This window comes from Cannabis sativa, chromosome X, assembly GCF_029168945.1.
Source record: "Cannabis sativa cultivar Pink pepper isolate KNU-18-1 chromosome X, ASM2916894v1, whole genome shotgun sequence".
NCBI classification, from domain to species: Eukaryota; Viridiplantae; Streptophyta; class Magnoliopsida; order Rosales; family Cannabaceae; genus Cannabis; species Cannabis sativa.
The window spans coordinates 4,765,126-4,790,517 of record NC_083610.1 but is presented as its reverse complement, the minus strand read 5'-3'; the positions used below and the strand labels follow the sequence as shown (position 1 = coordinate 4,790,517).

Below are 25,392 nucleotides of genomic sequence, written 5' to 3'. Positions count from 1 at the left end.
AATTAAGCCAGCCTAAAATTGTTATTTTGTCTAAAATGATTTTTACAATAGACACCAAACAACATATATTTAACTACGTAAATAAATTATTAAATATTAGGATTAGGATAAAATAACTAAAAATTAGTGGGAGACATAATCAATTATACAAATAGTTTATTTTGGTTGGTTTTGGGGATGTCAACCTTCTTTGTAGCTATTTTTTTTTTTTATATAAAAAAAAAAATTGAAAACATTTCATTTAAACATGAACAATTATACAATAGAACCTCTATTTAAGAATATATTTGAAATTAACTAAATTATATTCTAATTAAAAAATTATGACTAAATAGAATTAGACTAGAAAAATTCAAAACACCAAAAAATATCAATGGAACAATAATAACAATAAACAATTTTTAATACTATATCATAATAAAATTATTTTTGAGTAAATATAATCTTTATACATGTATTACAATTCAAATAAAATTATTAGTTTTGTATAAATAAATTTATAAATTATATGTTTATATTTAATTAAGATATAATTATTCCTATATAGAGATATACTTTCTTAATAAGAGATTTATAAAATATATTATTAATTACAATTTAGATGTTTTATTTATAACTGACTTAAATTAAGACTTGATTTTTTTATAATAAATTAAATGTTATTTTCAAATAAAGTATTCTTAAATAGAGTATTTACTGTATTAACAAATACATCAATTATACAATGCGCTTAAAGCGAGAGAAATCTCTTAATTCCAAAAACCATGAGCTTTAGAAGAGAAAGTTACTTGGCTAAAACATGAGATAAGTAGAAGTTCTTCCTAATTTTATTTATTGATTTTATTGGAAGAAATACACTAGTAATTTGTTACTTCCTTCTTTTTTTTTCTTCTTTTTTTTTTTTTTTTTTTTTGTGTTAATGTAGAAAAGTTGACTTTTATCAATGGAAATGGGCTAAATATGTCATATTAGTTAGTGGGTTCATATACTATTAACACAATATACGGCTAATGGAGGCCCATTAACGGCCCTTAAAGGGATAACAAGAGTTGGAAACTTGAAATTGAGGCCTATTATTTATTTAGAGGAGTTATATTTGCACCCCATAAAATTATACATACACCCCATTATTAAAAAAAAAAATATAAACTTAAATAATTTTTAAAATTACTCTTAATACTTTTTTTAAAATTTTTCCTCACATTATTTTATGTTAATTTTAATACTTATTTTCATTTATTTTTCATAATTTTTTCTAACTCATGTATATAATTTTTTTATTTTTTTCTAAGGAAATCTCATATAATTTTTTATTTTAATTTTCTATCATAATTTTAAAATATAATTTAATTTTGTTTGATAGGTATATTTTTTAAGAATATAAATTGAAAGAAAAAAGTTAAAAATACTTAGTACAAGATATAAATTTTATATAAAATAAAAATTATTAAAATGGGGTGTACTTAGAAATTTTTGGGGTGTAAATAAAATTTCTCATTTATTTATGGGAATATTTCAAAATAAAATACAAAAACAATTAAAAAAAAGTTATAATAATACGGTGGTACAGAATTTTAAATATTTTTATTGTTTTAAGATTTTATTTACCTAAAATATAGTTTTTGATTTACTTTAATGTTGTATTCTTGTTATTTTGTTGTTAGTTTTTTGTTATTTGTATATTATTTTTTATGTTGTTTTAATATTGTTTTCCTATTATCTAATTTTTTTTTTGTGCTTTTATAGAATACCGTAAAAATATAAAGAAAAAAACTTGGAAGGTAAAAATGTAACATTTTATCAAAAATAACAATTTATGTAATTCTCCCTTTAATTATTTATTTTTGCTATGTAGAAAATAGTTTGATGTAGCTAGTGGGCTCACGTACTATAAACACAATATAGGGCTAGTTGAGGCCCATTAACGGCCGTAAAGGGTCAACAAGAGTTGGAAACTTGAATTTTGATTCATTAATGTTGCTAGTGAACACCATTTTAGGTTAATCTTTGGTGGTGGTGACTGTTTAAAACAGTCGGGCGACGATTTTAAATAGTCGGCTATACTGCTTAGTATTCCTGATGATTTTACACAGTGGAAGAAAAGTTTTATCGACAGTTTTTTACTGTCGTCTATTCTACCTAGTTTTCTCGACGATTGAATAGGCGTCTATCTTAGAAATTGACTAAAATACTTTACACGATTAATTTAAACCGATAAAAAAAAAATCAATTTTATAGTAGTGTACTCTTGTCGCTTATTATAAATTCAAAATCTTAAATAATTATACAGCTATTTATCAATGTTATATGATTTGGAGTTTATAAAAGTAAAGAAAATTGTAGATGAGAAATTTGGAGCTAATAATAAGAGGTTGTGAAATTGTAATTATTGGATCAATAGTCAAATGACATGTTTTATTTATTTATTTTATTTCAAATGACATTGTTAGCTATATACACAACAAGCAAGTAGGCTGCTTATATTTTTTAATAATTACTTAATTAATAATAATAGCAACTAAGAGGCTGCCGAAGACAATGACACGTGTCAGAGACCCAGATGGGCTGGCGGTTTACTTAATTAATCTCAAATAGTAATGATAATAATAATTGTTTAATAATTAATATATAAATAGACAAATTTGAAAGCATTATAAGCATATGCATGTGTATAACGTAAGATGCATGACAACGAAAACCCTCCCTTTGTTTACCTAACTCTACAAAATTTGAATTTCATAATACATGCATAGTTACATATATATATAAATATATACACACACCATATATCATATGGTTTTTCTCTCTATATATATATATTTTCAACAAAATAGCTAATTCTTGATGATGATTCTAGAGCTATATAGCCTATATAGTCTCTATGCCTCTTTCCTTCCATGGCCCACATGATACTAACTCAAGTTCTTTACACAACTCTATATAGGCAAGAAGCTCTAATATATTGGAGCTTGAAAACAACGTTGATCCTAAAATTTCGGGCCCTTAGACTATGTGGGCGTGGGCCCTAAGCACAAACTTAACCTGTTTATGCTTAGAGTCAAGCATGCTTAGATGCTAGCTAGGGCATTTTTTCAATGAATAATTATGTTGATGTTATTAATCGCAAAAATAGTTTAAAGGTTGATCATTGATAAATGAGTCCCAATTAATTGACTTTTCAACAAAGAGAATAGCTTAATATAAGCAATGTTGGTTAATTTTTTTAATTATTTTTATTTATCTTGTTTTTTTTATTAGATATAATATTTAAAATTTTAAGGCAACATTAAAAGTGGTCTTGTATTGGAGATGCCCTAAAGTATTAGTGGACCCAATTGAAGTCTAGAAGGGTTTGCCCGTTCTATTTTTTATTTCATACTTTATTTTATTTTAAAGTTTAATACAAATATTTTCAATTTAGTTGTTAATTGATATATATTTTGACATTTATATTCTAGTGATTTGTTACTTTTTATTTAAATTAATTTTGATTTGTATTCCCTCTATTTTTTTTTTATTCTAGTTAGCACCGAAAATTTAGGTCTTAGGGAAAAATAAAAATTGGAGCTCAATAAAAAAATGAGGTTAGAATTTAAATTCTAAACCTCTTAGTTGTTAAACTAATTAATCCTAATGTGAAGTCCTAAATTTTCAAAAGTTATTATTATTATATTTAAACCTCACTCTACTCTTACCACAAAAACCGACCTAAGTTATATATTGACCACAAGTCATTTGGTGTTCAATCTCAAGTTAGGGATAATATCTTCCCGTGATTAGCTTATTATGTTTTTTAATACCTAATTAGGCATAATTAAAGGTATTTTGATCATGGTTTATTTATATATATTAAAAAAAATTGAAAATTATCAAATGAAAAACAAAATGTCATGAATCTATAGATTCAAGCCATAATTTATCAAATGGATCGACCCTAATCTTCCCGATTCCACTCTTGAAAGGAATAAAATTCGACAATAATTTAAGAGATAATTAATTATTAATTCGTGTAAATAAAAACTCATAAGGTAATATTTTAGAGATCTAATTATAACTTATAATTTAAGGGAACTTAAATTATATCAATAAGTAAAAGAATAGAGATGGAATTGTATTATATATCAAGTGATTTAAAATAGTGTTATAGTGATTTAATTTTCTGAAAAGTAATGTGCGGTGTAAATATTTAAGTTTAACTTTCAGCTACAGGTAAATATTTAAGTCTAATTTTTTATAGTAATAATACTTAAATTATATTTTTGTAACTTCCATAAGTACTAGGGGTGCTCACAAAGTATCCGATCCAATCCAATCCGCACGATCCAATCCAATCCAATCTGCAAAATGCGGATATCCGCACTTGTGCGGATTGGATTTGATTGAAAAATCTAAAATCCGCACTTGTGCGGATTGGATGTTGTTTGACCTCAAAAAGTAACCGATCCAATCCAATCCGCACTTAATTATATATATTTTTAAAAAATTATAATATGTAATATATATTAATTAAAAAAAGATACAAACTTCTAATTTTTTAATCTTTTTTAGTAATATATTGAGTTGGTGCATTTTATTTATTTTGTAATAAAAAACACAAGAAGAATAATTCTTATTCACATAGACACGTACACATAAAGTTTAAATATATTTATACTAGCTTATTTATTTTAGTAATTACGTACATATATATATTTTAGTGTAAATCTAAAGATAAGTATATATATATTGATATATATGTATGTTGGTTTAATTTGTATATATAGAGATGAAAATAGATTATTATTGGAGATTAAGAAACAATAATCTTTATTTAATTTTTTTTTATGAAATATTAAATAATTTATTATTAAAAAAATAACCGATCCAATCCGCACTATTGCGGATTGGATTGGATTGGATTTAAACTCTTATGCGGATCGGATTGGATCCAAAATATGAAATCCGCACTTAGTGCGGATTGGATGTTTGACCAAAAAAGTGCAGATTGGATCGGATGAACACCCCTAATAAATACTTAACTGTTAAGTGTAACGTTATTATTTACGTGTCATTTTCTTATTAGTATATTTAATTAAATTTTAAATATAAAATAAAAATTTAATGATGTGGACCAATTGAGACTGTCACATGTCTATTAACTTGACACTTAATAATTAAGTATCTTCAGAAGTTCTAGAAATATAATTAGGTATTAATTATCACTATAAAAAATTAAATTTAAATCTTTATCTGTAATTAAAAATTAAATTATAATATTGTAAATTACTATTCTCTTAATTAAGAGAGTTGCTTTCATATGCATGGATACATATGTGGTGTTTGGTAAAAATTCCATCACAAATAGAGATAATGAGTAAGGTAGTTGTGAGTAGATTGATTTGTTCACCCTTCCCTTTTGACTTTCTTTTGACAAAATTAATATTTTCACACAATAATATTATTCATATATCCAAAGAGAAATAATATCAAGTCCTATAAATAGTAAATCTCTCTAGATTCTTGACCACTCTTCACTTTTTTTTAAAAAAAATATATATTTTTTTACTTTTTCACAGTCTAAACTTACAATTGTGGTCCCTTCAAAAAAAAAAAAAAAAAACAAAAAACTTACAATTAGGGCATTTTAGAATAAACGTGGAAATTACTAATCATGTTGTTCTTTTTATATTCATATATTAACTTACTTTATTTATAAATAGCAAAAAAAAAAAATATTTATAATTATATACTTCTATGTATGTTTTTGAATTGTGTTCCTTTTTAAAAAAAATTAGATGTATTACAAAATTATACACCTTTTTTAATAAAAAAATATGGGAGTTAATTTTTTTTTAGGCCTTTTTTATTTTTACACTTTAAAACAGCTTTTTTTTTTTTTTTTTTTATATTTTTACGGAATTCTACATAAAAATTCCTATTGCAACTAGCGTTGTAACCTAAATCGCAATAAAAAATCGTATAACAACCCTCATAGAAACCACCGGAGAAACCAGTTTAAAAACTCAAACAGTTAATTTGAAAAAAAAGTTAAAAAACAGTATATGAGGTAATTTTTTTTTTTTTTTTTAAAAAAAAGAATTTGATCTTTTACTTAAAAAATTAATATTAACACAATCTCACATATAGAAGTATAAAATATAGGGTAAATACTATTTTGGACCTTGTGTTTTGTAAAAATTACTGATTGGACCCTCTGTTTTGTTAAATGACAAAATAGACCCTGTATTATCCAAAATAGTAAAAATAGGAATCTGAGTTTAATTTTTGACAATTTTTTTTTTAATATAACCAACTTGAAGATAATTCTTAACACGAAAATATAAATAATTTTGTCATAACACCTTTAGATTAAATTATTATTAAATTTTATTTTGACAAAAAAATCAGTTCAGGGTCCTATTTGTACCATTTTAGAAAATACAGAGTCCATTTTATTATTTAACAAAATAGAAGGTCCAATTAGTAACTTTTACAAAATACAGGATCTAAAATGATATTTACCCTAAAATATATATAATAAGCTTACTATGTTAAATTCTATGAAAAATTTCATCCTAGTATTGTTCTAATGATCATGTAATAATTACAAAGACTCAATTTTAATTTTATTTATTTATTTATATATATTTTTTTTAAATAATTGTACTACAAAATAGAAGTGTACACCTGTACCTTTATACTAATTTGTGGTGTAAACATAACTATCTAATTTATTTCAATTATTTAAAAAACAAAACCAAAAGAACAAAGTATATTAGTCACCAAATCAAATTTAGTTATTTCCTTGTACAAAAAATGAGTGGACTGTTTTGGTAAGTTGTATTGGGAGTAAATTTCCCTATTTGAAAAAAACAATAGACAATATGTGTTGTAACAAGTCACTAATTAATGTGTCACTTTGACTAAATTATTTATATATATATCATTATCTTCAATGTGTCACTCTTTCTTTTTAGAATTTTACACCATTATTAATTAGTGTAAAATGCATGAGAGTCTAAGTTTATATATATAGAAAATTGTTATTCAGTATTAGTGGTATCTAGTACTACTTAGAGGTAACACCTTGCAATATTAATTAGTGATATTTTTTAAAAATTATTACATTAAATTATATAGAACTTGATACTTCATTGCATTAATAAGATATGACACTTTAAAAAATTGTAAATACTATTAATATCTTTTAATATTTATATTTATCTTCTATATACATGATTTTAACACGTTTTCATCCATTATTTTTTTTAGTGTGACAATATTTGTATGATATGTAAACTATCCACAACATAAGTTTTGAGATATTTTAAAATAAAAGTTTACTTTGCCACAATAAATAAATAAAATACAATAAAAGTTTATTTGTCAAAGTAGTCCTAATTTAATTTTTTGAGTGAAAATAGATAATTTAAATATAATATTTTTCACAATAATTTTCAAATGAAATATTGATTATTTTTAACTTATATCGATCATATCTAAAAGACCATTTTATTATAAGTACATAAATTTATAAAAACTATTACGTAAAGTAAAAAATAAAAATAAAAAATCAATCAATACGTTAAGATCGAAGGGTTTGGTGCCTCGAAAAGTTATTATTCGATATACTTATTTGTGATACGTTATTTTTAGTAGATTATTATTGAGTTTTGTACTAATGTAATTACTTTCTAGTAATAAAAAACTATTTTACCAAATAATTAATATAAATAATTTAAGTCATCAAAAATAAAAACGTGTTTACATCAAAAAATATATAATATTTGAGACAAACAAGCCAAAAATAAATATAAAAACTAACTTTTAATATACAAAAACACAAGTAATGCATAATTAATTTTTTAATCATACAAATAAATTATAATTATTCAAAAAAAAAAAAACATAAAAATAAAATCATCTAGAAGGTTTTGTTGTATATATAAGGTCATTTGATTGCGTACTACACATCTAGAATTCCAAAAGAATAATATTTTGATTTTGTACTATAGTTTGGTTTGGCAATGTATTGATTTTGACCTTTCAACATTTCAATCAAATTGCTTTACACAATCGATTACCAACTCAGAAAGAAATATTTTATAAGAAAATAAAATGTGATTTTAAGAGGTTATAATTAAATTATTAATTAATTAATTAATTAATTATTAGACAGAAGGAAGAAGTCAAGAAGTAGGCCACTCTATTCAACATTCTAACATAAATGACAAGTACTCTTAACTAAAGTTTTGTGATTGAAAAAAATATATATTGTTACTATAAAAAAATTAAACTAAGATATTATATATAAATTAATTAATTATTTATTTGCATATAAGTACAAAAAGAGTAGTTGGTGGAAGGAAAAGTAGTACTATTTATATATGTTATGATTTGAATGAGGTCTAATCTAAGCCTTCAAATATAAGTAATTAAATATAAGCCACATATCTCAACCATTTCACCATCTCTTCATCTAGGGTTTTTATTATTTTTTTTATATTCTTCTATTTATTTTTCTTTAAATGTGACACAAAAATTTGAAGAGTAAGAATTTTTGTATAGAGAGAATTAGAAGAAAAAACAACAACAAGAAGAAGATGGCATGGAATTGCATAATCCCTAGTTGTTCAAAGGGTAAATACAACAATAAGGCAGAATCTAATACAAGAGAGGTTTCGAAGAAATCTTCTTTCCAAAGGCTATCTTTTTCAGATTTAAGTGATCCAAACTCGCCTATGTTGGCTGATGATTTATCGAATTCTCTCATTAGCTCAAATCTTCATGTTTTTTCATTGGCTGAGTTGAGAGACATAACTAATAATTTTTCGTGGAGCAATTTGCTCGGGGAAGGTGGTTTTGGACCTGTCTACAAAGGTTTTTTCGGCGAAAAGTTTAAGCATGGTTTGGAGCCTCAATCTGTTGCTGTTAAACTACTAGACTTGGATGGATTGCAAGGATATAGAGAATGGCTGGTTAGTATAGTCCTTTTTACCTCAAATTGCATTATGTTAAAAATGAAAATTAAATAAATAAATAAAATAGTATTAATTTATTTAATTATGTGTAAATATTATTTGATATATATATATTTTTTCAATTCTAGGCTGAAATTATCTTTCTTGGGCAACTAAGGCATCAAAATCTTGTTAAATTGATTGGATATTGTTGTGAAGAAGAACATAGGCTTCTTGTGTATGATTACATGCCAAGAAAAAGCTTAGAAGATCAACTCTTCAGAAGTGAGTATACAATTATTCATCACTTATTTTTGCAATTATTATAAAGTTTTTTTTAGCATAAATACCCTTGTTGTTTAAATTGTTTAGCAATATGGTCCCTATAATCTTTTCTTCCAATATAGTCCATAAATTTTAAAAATTATAACAGCTTAATTATTATTGCATGCATAGAATATCATCTCTTCATAAGGGAGTAATTATTCATCACTTGTTTTGCTATTATTATTACTATAAGTTTTTAACATAAATACCCTTATCATTAAATTTTTTTGCAATCAAATCCCTAGAAAAAGAAATATTTCAATATAGTCCCTAAATTTTAAAAATCATACCAATTTAATTATTATTTTATATTTATATTAAAACCCATTATTATTTTAATTTAATTTTATCATTTTATAACATAATTTTTGTTCAAATTTTCAGGGTACTCTACTACTATGCCATGGTCAACTAGAATGAAAATAGCTCATGGAGCAGCCAAAGGCCTAGCTTTTCTTCATGAAACAGATCAACCTGTCATCTTTAGAGATTTCAAAACTTCAAACATTTTATTAGATTCTGTAAGTTTTTTTATTATTATTATTTTTCAATGCATTAAAAAACATGTACAAAAATTAGTAATATATTTTTTTAATAATTGATAATTTCAGGACTATACAGCAAAACTTTCAGATTTTGGATTAGCAAAAGATGGGCCAGAAGGAGAAGATACACATGTTAGTACTACACATATAGTAGGCACTAAAGGATATGCTGCTCCTGAATACATCATGACTGGTATATAGTTCATCAATTTTGATCTATATATAAATATAGAAAAATTTAGACTAATTAGCGGTGAAATACTATATATATGATTATTTTTTGTTTTGTAATTTTGAGGCGTCAGTTAAATATTACCGTTAAATATAAATTGAATAATTACTGTGTACATCTGTGTATATATAAAAGTAAAACTTCGAAATCAATACACTAATAATTTAGTTGGTATTTAACAGTAATATCCAATTGACATTTTACATTTGTAAAGAAAAATAAATATAAAGAAGTTTTGCTGCACACAAAAAAAAGAAGAAGGTTAAATGTAAAAAATCAAAACATAAACAAGTTTTGCGGCTAATAACCTAAAAATTTAATAGTAAAGATTTTTTTTATGGGTAAACACATCTCTATTTATAGCACATAAAAATATAATTTAAATATTCAGTTGCACATATGATCGTATTTTTATGTGAATGCAATTGATTATTTGAATTTTGGTTTTGTATCATAAATTGTTCAAAAAAAAAAAATATATATATACGAATGAGTGAGTGAGATGGTTACTATAGATATAATGTATACTAAGAAAAAATTTATTTATTTATTTATTTGTAAATTTTTCAAAAATATAATATATTTTTTAAAAGAAATATCTTGTATGAAAAATTAAAAAAGTTAAAAAAATATAGTTTAAGGTATGATAACTAAAGGAGTAATCAATTATTTTATACTGTTTTTCTAATATTTTTGAATTTTTTATTTTCCAATAAAATAACTTTTGTTAAGAAAAAATAAGCCATATTTGTCCACCAATTGTATAAAAAAAACATAAAATGTGTAATTTTCACTATAAAATTAGGTTATAATTTCTTCAAATGCCGAAATTATAAATTGTCCTTATGGAGTGGGACAAAACTCTTATATATAAATATATTTTTTAAAATGCAAGGTAGTATTCTCAAAATTATTCTTGTTACAATAAAATATTACTACTATCTCAAAATTATTATTTGTTAAATAAAACTTCACTAACCCAATTCAAACTTGTATAAATACAGGTCATTTGACTACAAAGAGTGATGTATATGGGTATGGAGTAGTTCTATTAGAACTTTTAACAGGCAAAAGGTCAATAGATAGGAATAGGCCCAATAGAGAACAGAACTTAGTAGATTGGGCCAGGCCTTTTCTAAAAGACCCAAGAAAGCTTTACAAGATTATGGACCCAAAACTTGAAGGCCAGTTTTCAGCCAAGGGGGCCCAAAGGACCTGTGCATTGGCCTACAAGTGTTTGAGTCGCAGGCCCAATTTCCGGCCCAGTATGACTGATGTTGTAGCTACATTGGAACCTCTTTTAGGGTTAGATGATTGGTTTTATGTGCCATTTGTGTACATTGCACCACCTGATCAAGATGAGAAAGTGATTGAAAGTAAAGGCGAAGAGAAGGACGACGATGATGACGGTGGTTGTGGTGGCGGCGGCCGCAGTGGTTGGCGGGATCGGATTATATCGACTACCATGTCATTTGGGAATTACTTGGATGTTTCCTTATACAAAAATAGATTAGTTGCTTCAAATAATTGTGTAGATTATTAGTAGTGGAAAAAAAGAAAGGTTAAAGAAAAAAAAATGAAAATTTTAAGTTTAATCCTTTTTTTTTTTTTGAGTTGAAATTTGCCAACTTGTTATAGAAGTTAGGTTATAAACTATTGATTTAATTAGTCAAACTAATTAAAGATCAATTATATTTATTATTGTTTGATAAGGTTTAAGAATGGACATAAAACCTACCATGCATCTAAGAAGTTGGAAATTTATGATTTTAACCAATTAAATATGAGAATTTTTGGTAAAATAGATACAACTAAATAATTAAGTACTTATAAATATTTTAATATTTTATTTGTTAGTTGTTCCCATCCATACATAAGTAATTATATATTAAATTATAAGGAATTGATTTTTTTTTTTAAAAAAAAAAACTGCCTCTAAACTAGGGGTGTTCATCCAATCCAATCCGCACTATTTTTCTTATAGTGCATCCGATCCGCACAATAGCTCAAATCCAATCCAATCCAATCTGCAAAAGTGCGGATTAGATCGGTTACTTTTTAATGTTAAAATATTTAATATTTATGAAAAAAAAATATTTTTTTTTTTCACATAACTAGTAACAAAATAAAATAAATTGTAGTCATTTTATATCTCCAACAACACATTAAAATAAATAAAATAACAAATAATAAATTCAAAGGAAGAAAAAAAAAATTACGTATAAAAAATATTTAATTTTATTTTAAATTGTATGTTAAAAAAATATATATAAGAATAGAATATACATTTGATCTATTAAGTAGTAATATAATTGTATTATATGTATTAAACTTTTAAATTACTATTTTCTTTACATTAAAATGCTATTTGTATATATAATTTTTTATTTTTTTTATAAATATGTGGATTGGATTGGATCGGTTACTTTTACATGTCAATCAACATCCAATCCGCACAAATGCAGATTTTCAATTTTCCAATCCAATCCGCACAAGTGCGGATATCCGCACTTTGCGGATTGGATTGGATTGGATCGTGCGGATTGGATTGGATCGGTTATTTTATGAACACCCCTACTCTAAACCTTCTCAACTATTATTAAAGATGCACATGGACTGAGTTGGCTGGGTTAGAAGTGTTTTAATAGGCCAACTCAATTATTGCGGTTTGAATAAGTTATAAACCATTCAAAAAAATTTATTGTACAACCCAACTCTACTTAGTACAATAATATAGGGGGTGGGTTGGGTTGGGTTCACTATGTTGAGATGAAAATTTTAAACTTTAATATTTATGTTACAAACAGAATAAAATTATTTAACCTAATGCATACACAAAAAAAAAATGATACATATATGCATGTGTGTGTGTAATATAGTGCTTTTAAAATAACTAAGGTAGTAGTGGTATCATTGTGTGAGTAACAAAGTTAATATTAGTGATTGATTCTCACATTAAGCTTGTTGGTAGAAGTGGTAGGATAACTATAGACTACATGTTAGTGATGTGTTTTAGTTAATTCACTTTTTAAGGTTATCACAATATAATTTATTTATATATAAAAATGTTAAATATATATTTGTATATATGTTGTGAATGTAAAATATATATATGTATATATGCTTTTAAATATATATGTATGAAAGTTGTCTCAAATTTGGAACATCTTTCAAGAAATGGGTTAGTTTTAGTTATATAGAGTTAAGATGTGTCCGACCCACTACCAACCCATTATTATATGACCTATTACTTTTCAGTCCAATGAGTCATGACCTACTCTTAACATAACCCTTTACTAAAAAAAAAATAGGTTGGGTTGGCCGAGTTGAATAGCTTGACCCATATTTTGTGCACTCCTAACTATTATTTCACTTGCATTCAACACTCTAGGCTCAAATTTTAAAGTAAAACTCTTCAAACGATTGAACGGTTAGTAAATTTAAGGTGTCATCTATTTTTCACAGTTGACTGCCACATGGACAACTTATGTGTACACTTTTGTACACGTGACACGTTTATATTGATAAACCTAATATTATTATTTAAAAATTATAAAAAAAATATTTCAACATTTATAATATCTTTTATTTTTTAAATATTTAATTTTTATTTTTATAATTTATTTAATTTTAAAATGAATTTTGAACTAAAAATATTTAGTTTACCAATATAAACGTGTCACGTGATGTTCTTTTAAATGATTTTAAACAAACTTACCACAATATAGTGATCCCTAATTTTATACATAATAAGATTTTAATAACACAACTATGGAGCAACACATAAATAACGTAGTTGTAATTTTGTATGAACAATATGCTTAGATATTATTAAATAAAAATTAACAAAGTATTATTGGATTGATGAACGACTTGTAGTTTGAGAATATTTTGTGAAGAAACAATTGTAAGAGCACTCTAAATCAACATAAACTCAATCAATATTAAAATATGAACAAACGACCATATTACAATTGTTTTTATGAGAGCTCTGTATTGCATTGTCTATATGAAATACGTGCAAATAAGACTAACAACAATGTAACCTAATCAGTGTGTAATTATTGACTTATCAATTATCAGAGTGTTAATAAAACTGACGACTAATTGTAGTGCAACAATATAGAAACAAAACTACAAAAAAAAAAAAAAAAAAAAAATATGGCCAAATTTATGATGTGGGATAAATGTGAATTTAATTTATTTTTTCGCGGTTGGATTTGAATAAATTCAAGATTGAAAATATGAAAAATAACTGTTGACCGAGGTTTTCGGCAACTAATAAAATATTATAAAGTTATAGAGCTGTAAGAAAATTAGAGAAGGATTTTTACGTGGTTGGGGCGTTAATGAGCCTTAGTCCACGAGTCTTTGTTATTTATGGATGTATTTAATACAGAGAATGTATTTGGTGAGTGTTTCACTCTTATAAATACAGAGAATGTTCTTGGTGAGTATTTACTCTACTTGCTCTTATGCAGCCCAAGATTCTCGATCCCCTTTAATGAGCTTTGAGGGAGTATTTATAGTGTTTTTGGTGGGGTGATCCCCAGAATTATCCTTACAAATGTATCTGTAAGTATCCATAAAGTTGGGCATTCCCAATGAATATACCATGAGTAATGCATGGTCAAATCCCTAGGCGCTGTAGGGCTTTTATGTGGAATGTCCTTATTGTCTTTTGACTGATGTGACTCTTCACAGTGTAGCCGTCGCTAGACTTAAATGATCATTACTTTATAGCTGCTGGTTGGAGGTTGTGTCGTCAGACTTTATTGCGTGTAGCAGTCCCAACACGCTTCCTCCCATGCGGCATTAAATGCGACTTGATTGCTCAGGTGAAACCTGACACTTCGCGGAGATGCCTTAACGTTACTTCGAGCTTCCGGGAGCATATGGGGTTCCGTATGCCTTCTCCGGGAGCTACATCCTGGAAGCCACCTTACGACATAAAGACTTAGCAAATATTTTTGGATTGTACATTGCTTGATCTACGTGTCCTTGTTTGGTTGGTCCACGTATATTGGGCAAAATCAGGGGCAACATTTACCCCCAGCCTTATTTATTTGAAAAAATAAAACAAGGCTTGCTCAAGTGCTTTCGGTTGACTCCTCGGTTTCCTGGCACGAGCTTTGAGCTCGTGAGGGTGTATTTAATGATGGCTTTTAATGCAGCGATTCACTTTTTGCAGAGGTCGATTCGTTTCACGCCCATTGATTGATACGGCGCATTAATGGTGTCAGACGGATACTCAAACGTTTCCACCGCCTTAATTGCAAACCAATCTGGTTCGTTGATTTCTGGGAATTTGAATTGTGCGCTTCCCCCACCGTTCGATTGGTAGGTGACGACGCATGTTCCTCATGCAGCTTTGCCTATAAAAGCCACCACCTTTCCTTCATTTTGGTTACTTCCTATTTCTTGCCAACTTTGCTTAAATTTCCCAGAGAGAAAAAATTCTCATACCCAGAAAAACTCTTTTGAACACTTTGCAATTTTTTCCAGTTCTTCTTCGTTTTTTACTACCAGTCCTTCTTATCTTCATTTGATTCACAGCAGGACCCCCAGTCTCAACACTTCATTGTAAGTTCCTCGCACCCTTTGCTTTATTGTTAATGTGCATGACATGCTGTTACTTATCTGCTTGTTCTTTTTTGGGTTTTGTATTCGAAGTTTCTGGGAATGCAAATGTTTAGATTCTTCATATAATCGGTTTGGGTTCACTGCTCTAGTGATAGGATTACCCTTGTCACACATTTGTTGTTATTTTTTGTAGAAGACCATACGTTCTTCGTATAATGGTCACTTAGGGCATAGGATAGATTGTTTTCTTTCTGCTTTCTGCCCTTTCTTTTTCTTTAGTGCGCAATGCCGTCTTTTGTGAATTTATTGCACCCGACTCTTGTCCAGGGAATCCTTCTAGGGTTTCCTGTATGACAGGTGTCCGGAGGGGGCCTTTTTCCAGCGGTTAGGGGACCCCCATTCCCTTTTTCTTGGTTTAGGGTTTGGTGTGGGGTCTAACTCTGGAACCTTAATTCTTTTTACAGAATCGAAACATGTCTGCTTCTGGCTCAAAGTCATCTAAGAAGAGCGGTAAGCGCCTGGTCACCCTCGAGGAGGTCTCACTGGGTCCTGTTGCCCATGAGGGGTACAAGTCTCGAGCAACCGGATGGGAGGCGGCCGAGCTTCACTCCACTCTAACTTGTCCCCATCAGTTGGAAAACATTGTGAAGGTGGCTGGAATCAAGCCTTCCACATCTGGGACCTACCACCGGCCACCTCGTGATGCGGAGACGCCCAATCATAACTACGGCGGCTTCGGGGCCTGGAGCCAGACGCATTTGATGGCCGGGGCCATGCTTCCTCTCCAAGACTATTTTGTTAATTTTTTAGTTTTTGTCGGCCTTGCGCCATACCAACTTATTCCCCAAGCATACCGCCTGCTTTTAGGCTTATTTATTTTTTACTCCGCCCGGGGATGGGGCTCTCCCAGCCCGGCAGAGATATTGTATTTTTACGAACTTGTTTCTGTCCCCAAGAAGGGGGACAAACTTAAAGATGGTTTTTACGGGTTTCGGGCCCACCCTGCCAATGATGGGGTAGTCTCGTATAATAGGCAAACTCAGGTTAAGGAGTATCGCCATCGTTTTTTCTTCTCCTCCGGGTTTCGGGCAGTGGACCATCTGGAGCTCCTAACTGAGTGGGTCAGGATTCCCCCTTACGAATGGACCACACCTACTCAGGTCATTCTTCGGAGAGCCCAGGCCTTTGCCTCTTATGACCGGGTTGATCTCGACGTCGGGGGCCTGGTTACTACGGAGAACTGCAGGAAGGCAAAACTCATTCTGCCGCACCAATCCCCGGAGGACTCTAACCTTTCCCGGGTTGTCTGTCCCAACGTGAGGGTGCCTGCCGCGGAGAAGACCTTCTGGGATGAGATCATCGCCACTGCCGAGAAGAAGTACCAGGACTATCTCTACCGGAAGGCTCAGGAGAAGGCATACTCTAAGGCCCAGGCAGCTTTCGGGAGGCCACTTTGCGTGGGGAGCCCGGTCGAGAGAAGAAGCCAGGCGATCGCCGGGAAGCCCCTTCATATTGGGGACTCAGCGGAGAAAAGGGCTCCCAGGCCACAGCCTTCGGTTCAGGAGCCGAACACTGGGGCTCCTGGTGCCAGCACTTCCGGCTCCGGTGGTAAGTCTCCTTTAGCAGTTCATTACGTCCCTTCTGTTGGCGAGTATGCCAGTCTTAGGCCTGTAGGGTTCGATGAGCGTCTTTATAGGTTTAGGATGCCCTCGACCCGGCGGGGAGACCATTTGAAGGAGTTTTATTTTTCCAACTTAGGAGACTTCCTAGGTCGGTCCTGTTGGAAATTATTTTACCAGGATCTAGATTTACTAACAAGTATGTTGGATTAACAACCTAATATGAATTCTAAAACAATGAAAATAAACACATATAAAGTTAGAAAACCTTACAGTGGGTGCAGCGGAATAATATGACTCCTTCCGTTCAGATCTCTAGCCTTTGATTCCTTTCTGTAGCAGAGCATCACCAAGATCTGAACCTGGATCTTCTTTTCTCCTTCTTTGATGCAGAAATTCCATAGTCTTCCATACTATGATTGAGATACCACTTGATGTGTGTGGGCACTACTCATCTCACAAGGATTTCGAAAATTCTCTCTCTTTTCTCTCTTAATTTCGTGGCTGATAGCATGCATGAGAAGAGACACAAAGGTTGCTTTATATAGGGAGAAGGGAGAGCACAACTTTCCAAATAAAACAGTTTCCTCTTTTACTGTGTAATTGATTAACTGCCTTATTTAGTGTGATCCACCACTTTCCTATTATAGCTAGGCTTTGATTAGCAATTACATGACAATTAAAAAATAAAAATAATAATTGGGAAACACAAAGGGAGTGCTCGGCCATAGAGGGAATATGGGCCTCACTTGGATTTTGCAGTTTCCTCAATTTTATTTCAATTTCTCCAAAAATGCCATTTTTCCAATTCTAATCATTTAAATGCCAAAACTAATTATTTAATAACTAAAATAGATTATTAAATAATATTGTCATTTAAAATAATTATTAATTAGACATACAAAGTCTCTTAATTAATAATTAAACCTAGAAACCCTTTTCTTTACGATTTCATCCTTAAACTGTGAGAATTCATAAAGTAGACATAGTCTAACTTTTAGAATTATAATTGATTAATTAAAATCAATTAACTGAGTCTTACAAGCAGTATGGTCTCAACTAGTATGGGGACCATGGGTCTATATAACCGAGCTTCCAATAAGTCGAACCGAATTTACCAAGTAAATTCCCTAACTTATTAATTCCTCATTGAATCCACACTTAGAACTTGGAATTGCACTCTCAATCATATAGAAACGCTCTATATGTTCCACGATATAGACACGTCATTAGTTATCCATTGTTATAACCCTAATGTGATCAATGATCCTCTATATAGATGATTTACACTGTACAGGATTAAATTACCGTAACACCCTACAATGTATTTTATCCTTAAAACACTTAACCCTGTATAAATGATATTTCACCTAAGTGAAATGAGATCTCCACCATTTATCTTCGTTTGGTTAAGCTCGAAGGAAATCATCTTTTACTTCTATTTGCCAAATAGAAGCTATAGATTCCATATTTATGTTAGCGCTCCCCCACTCAATTGTATTACCGTGTTCCCAAAATGTACGTATTACCCTGATACAAAACTGGGCTTAACAAACAAATCAAAGAACACGAGTAATACTCTTGAAATTGAGCCTAACCATATCAGGATTTCGATCATGTGATCTAGGATCAACAGTTGATATTGAATTGAATAGATATTACGGTAAGTTTCAAAATCTAATTCAAAGTTCAATATCGGTCCATTCCAATGCATACTCCATGCATCCGATACTGGTAAACTTTGCCAATGTCCTGGAAAGGACATGACACTTTTCCAAGGTGTAAGAATACCTATCGCTGATTATACCATGTCAGTCTAAATCCAGTGTTCTGACAAATCAGGGAATCTACTTTTGAACATATAATAAAGATTATATTCCACTGTGCTGACAACACTATAATCTTTAACCAACTCATATGTTCCGGACTTAAAAAGAATTCATACATTATATACCTATATAATCATGAAATAAATCATGTGAACCATGCAACATAAAATGTTATTTCTGATCTTTATTAATAAGTAAATCTGATTATATGAAATGAGTTTTATTTAGGGCATAAAACCCAACAAACTCCCACTTGCACTAATATAAAACAAAAAGTGCATTTCAAATAATCATTAACACCTTGATATACCAATCAAGTGTAATAGTAGTATACTCCTTGTAATGGGATCTGACAGGTTGAATTAAACACAACCTCTTCTCCACCATTACTCTTCCTTAATCACAAAATCCTTGATAATGTGAAATTCCTCTCTATATGTTTACTCTTTTGGGATACTGGATTCTATACTTTTGGGCAACTACTCTTTTCTTATACAGGAAGTAACCCTAGTAGTTAAGGTAAGTTGGAACACTGCCACAAATGTATAGAACTTTCCTTAGACTGAAAAAGTATCTTTCCTGCAACTTTTAACATTCAGTCTCTTTCTGGTAGACCAAGAGATTTCAGATAGGTTTTTACACTTCTCCAAAATCACTACTCCACCCCCAAAGTAATCACCATCTCATCAGCAGACTTTCTAGCATAAAGGCAAGTCTTGAAATCTGATGTGGTGTAGTCTAAGAGTTTCAAAACCACCCTTATTGACTAACATATAGTTCCTCTTCTTAATCTTAAAAATTTACTTGATTGTCTTCCAATGTTCCTCTCCTGGATTAATCTGATACTTACTCATTACTCCCACTCAACAGCAGGTGTCTGGTCTAAGGCATACAAAAGCATATCTGAGACCTCTCACTGTTGATTTCAGAATTCTTTCATGGCTTTATCTTCTCTGGAATAGTTGAAACTTTTCCTTAGATAAATAAAATCTATATCAAAGAAGTTGTGAAGCTTCTATAGATTTCCATTGAAAAGAAAATGCATCAGCATCTCATGCTTGCATTAGAGTAAGTAATTTCAAGGTATACCACAAGCCATAGGTTTAGATAAACTCAAACCTATAATACTAGGAACAGGAAGTTTTGTTAAGTCCATTGAATAGACTTATTAACGAAAATTTCCTTTCATGTCCTTGTAATAGAAAACTTTAGGTTACTCCATGTGAATGGATCAAACTATAGTTCTATTGGCTTTCTTCTTAGTTTCTTATCTTGACAATCCATTACTTGTTTAAACTCACAATGAATTTAATCACTAGTGTCTTCCAAGTCATAAGAAGGTGAGTTCCTAGAAACTCTCCCACTACAACAAGGTACCGTGAACTATGTCAAAGAAAACTAAATGGTATAGACCTCTTCAGTTGTGTTAAGACAACAGAGGCAGTGTGATCATCTTGTAACGAATAAGATGATAGAACACTTATGGAATCAAGAAAAAAATATCTCCTTTATTTGCTACTTTATTTTCTGACTTAGTCATTTTCTTAGAAAAGTAGTATTTGTTTAAACAAACACTTTCTTATCTAATGACTATGGGATGCTCCACCCCTAATCACTTAGAATAGCTAACAAACATGCAAACCAGGGTTAGCAGTTCTAGCTTTTCTTAAGATTTCGATTAGGTCATCCATGAATCTAGTAATGATTTACATTAAGTATACAACCATTGCATCATTCTGAAATTTTATTTCCATAGAAGGATTTAGGCAACGACTAGTAACTAATCATCAATATGCAACTCGAATTTCTGGGGAGGTAAGTTTGGATATAATTCAAAATCAAATTAACGATCTTTGAACTGCATATCTACTAACTTTTTCTCCACCCCTATCAGTTCGCAAGATCTTTAACCACTTACCTTCACCATTGCTAAAAATTCATGAAATTTTTCAAACATTTCAAATTTCTTTTGCATAAGGTAAAATCTAGAGTGATCGTTTTAAGAACACAACGAAAACTCATATCCACCCTTGAATGTACATCCATCTGCGAATGAGATGAAATTACTTTCAGTGGATATAGGCATATTAACTCTTTGCAGAGAATGATCTTGTCAAAACCACTATGAACAAGATACAAATGCCATAGATTTATAAAATATGTGGTTGTATCTTTTGATGACTTAGGTTTAGTTACATCAAAGAGTTCTTAGAATAGTGCAAGTGGGTTCTGGTCACAGAATACTAAACTCATACAGTTTAAATCCATTGAAAGAAAATGGTTATGAAACAACTTGTGAAAGTGTAAGCCGTATAATTAGTAATTCTTTCTTGGACCACCACTACTAATCTAACTCTATGATTTGCCTATACAAGTAGGAGATATCTAAGATTGAGGATTTATATCATTTTTGGATAGAATTAAGGAATATAATCATATGCGTCATCTAATTTCTTAAGAGAAAATAAGACTTTATATGATTTATAGACCATTCATCCAATGATATGTCATTAAGCTAATTCGAAATGAATAAGCTAAGAGGAATTAGGATAATTTCGTTTTAAATAAGAATCCAACGATGCTCCGATTAGCGTGAGTCAAAGTAATCTTATTTATACAATCTTCTTGTTTCATATTGTAAAACACTAGTCTAAAGTGTCATCAATTGATGAACATCTAGATATTGCATTTACAATATTTATCTTTCGAGATCTAACACTATTATGTTAGTCTAATGGTGAAAATCCATTAGGGATTTATCTCATTAGAAAAACAAATCAAGTTAGACCAACAATGAAGATTCGAAATTAAACTACAATTTAATAACAGAAAATAACATGGTTCAATACAAATTCATACACAATTCAGAAATTATTAAGCACATAGCAAGTAGGAATGACAAGTGAAAATACTAAAACATACAATCCTAAATAATTTCCAAGGTTTCCAACAAACTGATATCAGTGTCCCGTTTAGGCGAGAGTCAAAGCTACCATCCATTGAATAGAGTTGTCAGCTCATCTAAAATGTCAAACATTCTAGCAACCTTTTATTCGATCAAGATGTGAATCCGCGTTGTCCCGTTTAGGCGAGAGTCAAGGCTATTCTATCTTATGAGCTTCCACCATTGTTTCATATTCTTGCAAGTCTTATACAGTCGCCACCATTAGGGTGGTCATAAACTATATAAAAAACTTACAAGATTACTTATCTTTCGAGATTAAACGGTGCTAACTTGCTAATGAACGTTCCTCCATTAGGGAGGATTACTCACTAAAACAATAGCTATGTAAAAACCAACAATGGAGATCGAATATCCTAATAACAATAAAGCTCATTATTTAATGAAGGGTTGTATTTTCTTCTAATATTTATTTTAATCTATTTATTTTAAATATATATTTATTTAATTAAAATTTCCAATTTAGAATGAAAAATTCCAAATATAAATTTTAATTTAATATTTATAAATTATACTTAGATGGATATGAAAATAACGTGAATTATTTCCATCTTAGTAATAATTTCCATAAATATTTAGAAAATTATTCAATTTAAGTTGTTTCAAAATTAATTTAAATTAATTTACAACTCAAATTTAATTTTCTATAAATATATATTGCATTTTCGAAAATGCTTTAAAATAAAATAAAAATAAATCCTGGAAAATTACTCTAATTTTATGTTGGTCCAAAATTAATAAAAATTAATTTTCAACAAAAAATATAATTTCCCTATTTAATTAAATATCTAAGAAAAATTTCAAATATTTAAGTATCATGATTAAAAAATCAACTTAAATATTAATTTTCTATTTAATTAAATACACTAGAAAAATACTTCAAGCAAAACAGATAATATCTATCTAGACTTTCATAGACTAATTAATCCAATTTCTAATTATAATATATTTTAGTTCATTTATTTTAATTAACCATTAAATGAAAAAGTCACTGATTTAAGTTGGTCCAAAATTAAATAAATAATTTTCAACTTTAATCTATTTTTCAAATAAAATTCGAAATTTCTACATTAAAGAAATGTAATTTCGAAATTTTGGGAAATGATTAATAAAATAAAATAAAATATATTCTGAAAATTATTCAAACTTAAGTTATTCTGAAATAAGATTCCAAACTTAAAATAATTTTCAACTTTAATTAAATAACATGAAAATAACAATATTAAAGTATCATGATGAAAATCAACTTAGATATTGAAATTTTCAATTTAATTAAATGTATTAAATTCAAGAAATAAATAATTAAGTAAAAAGGAAACTTAATTATTAATTCTAGTTTAATACTAGAAAAATATTCTAAACTTAGATTGTACCAAAATTAATTATGAGACAATTAATTTCACAATCAATGATATTTTCCTATTTACACTACTAGAAAAAACACCTTTTGCAACACTTTTTTTAAACTAAAAAACCTTAAAAGGCAACACTTATAAAAGTGTTGCCTCCTAAACTGTTTCCAAAAGATAGGGTTTTAAAGCAACACTTGCAAAGTGTTGCCTATTGCAATTTTTAATTTTTATAAAAAATAAACATTATACAACACTTTTATTATAAGTGTTACCATTAATAAACTGATTTATATATATTCTTAAATATATTTTTATATTATGGAATATGAAGAAAAAATAAATATTATTTGAATCTTTTTTCTATGTATATAAAATCTTGTGCGTATTTTTTTTTTCTAATTCCAGAAATGTAACAAAATAAACTTTGTACTGCATTTATAAAATTTAAACTAACAGAACAAATTCCTAGTAATAAAAGGCACATGATTGTTATATATCTTTATTGCATAATAAATTGTACAAAAATAAGTACAACAAAATGTGATTACATATATATAGTAGTTTTTAGAAGTACAATAATTTTAGCCTACTGTATATATATATCTAATTACAAGTTAAGGTTTGAATAAAAATAAAAAGTAATTGATGTGATTCCCAAAGCTTGAATTGTTCAGTTAATCTGAGCTAATCAGAGCTCTGTATTTGTTGATGTGGTACTGATCGACTACAAAAAAAAAAAATCTGCATAAGAATAACATAGACTTAATTTATTAAGATGTTCATACATGTATATAGTATATAATCGTGTTAGAGATTTTATAACAATGGAAGAAAATCAAGATTTATTACAACTCTATTGTAAAATAATACAAGGACTAAAATAAGAGATTGATTAAATATATGCTACAATACATATATATACACTATATATATATATATATATGAAAGGTAGAAGAGAAGATTACAACACATGTAATATAATATATGTATATATATAACAAGAGAATAATATATATATATAAACACTCACTCACAACCTTGTGTGTAGATTAGTGGGGATCACCATGACTTGAACAAGGTATTACACCTTTGTCCAAAAGCTTATTTCCCCCTATCTCTAAGCACTAAGGGAACTCTCTAGGAAATAGCTTTGGGAATTATCAAGCCTTTTAGGATTTTCTAGCAATGTGCTTTCTTGATAGAAAACTTCTTCTCCAAAATGAGCACCTTAGACCTCTTTATATAGTGTTTAGGATATCACCATTTGAAATTCAAACTCATAACCCCTATAGATGTTATGGACTCAAATGTAACTCTTACACACACCATAACTCCTATAGTATTAAGAATTTCAAATAAAGGTGTGTAACATCTTTTACACTCTTAATGTTGGTGATAATGGTGGAGGTTACTCATAGTAACAACTCCCCAAATGTTACAAAAAGATGACAACTAATATAGTCTTATGTTACATATTATTAGTTTATTACACATATTTAATCTATATATTGTATTATTATAAATAATATAACAATCCCCCACTAGATTAAATATTATCTCTTTAGTAACAAACTTGTAACATTTATTTAATCAATCAAAAATATTATATCAGAATATAACATTCCCCCACTTTGATTGACTAAATACACACTTCTAAAGAAATCTTGCTTAGGTGCATTAGGTAAAATGTCTTTCGACTTGAATTTTACCTTAGTGTAGTTACCACAAAGTTTGATGAAATTTTGGTTGCCGTAGCATTGAACCACTATTTCTTTAGTACAAACCGGTGATAACACACACACCCTCGCTAATGCTCACTTGAGACAGCGTGTCTCGCTCTTGCACCGTTAATGGCCATGTGCAAAATTCCAATTCATGGACTCTCTAGAGAAGACTCCCAATTCTCATAAGAGGCGGCACCACCTCTAGCCCATATAGGTGGAGTTTTAGTGTCTCACCACTCTTTAGACACTTCTTAAGCTTAAGTGAGTTTTCTTAAGCTTA

General features: G+C 29.0%; 1 protein-coding gene across 1 annotated transcript; it reads left to right on the top strand.

The window, feature by feature from the left end:
• Positions 1-8,367: 8,367 nt before the first annotated feature.
• On the top strand, positions 8,368-11,762 carry LOC115706035 (serine/threonine-protein kinase RIPK). The gene is made up of 5 exons (XM_030633539.2): positions 8,368-8,957; positions 9,089-9,224; positions 9,651-9,787; positions 9,878-10,004; positions 11,048-11,762. Exons 1-5 carry the CDS (start codon positions 8,583-8,585, stop codon positions 11,584-11,586), a joined length of 1,314 nt encoding a protein of 437 aa, XP_030489399.2. The 5' UTR covers positions 8,368-8,582; the 3' UTR covers positions 11,587-11,762.
• The last annotated feature ends 13,630 nt before the right edge of the window (positions 11,763-25,392 follow it).

Excerpts from the sequence above, each read along its gene's own strand:
- LOC115706035 (XM_030633539.2), top strand. The coding sequence starts at position 8,583 with ATGGCATGGAATTGCATAATCCCTAGTTGTTCAAAGGGTAAATACAAC. Across the intron at positions 8,958-9,088 it reads AAGGATATAGAGAATGGCTG|GCTGAAATTATCTTTCTTGG; the intron begins GTTAGTATAGTC and ends TTTCAATTCTAG. Across the intron at positions 10,005-11,047 it reads TCCTGAATACATCATGACTG|GTCATTTGACTACAAAGAGT; the intron begins GTATATAGTTCA and ends GTATAAATACAG.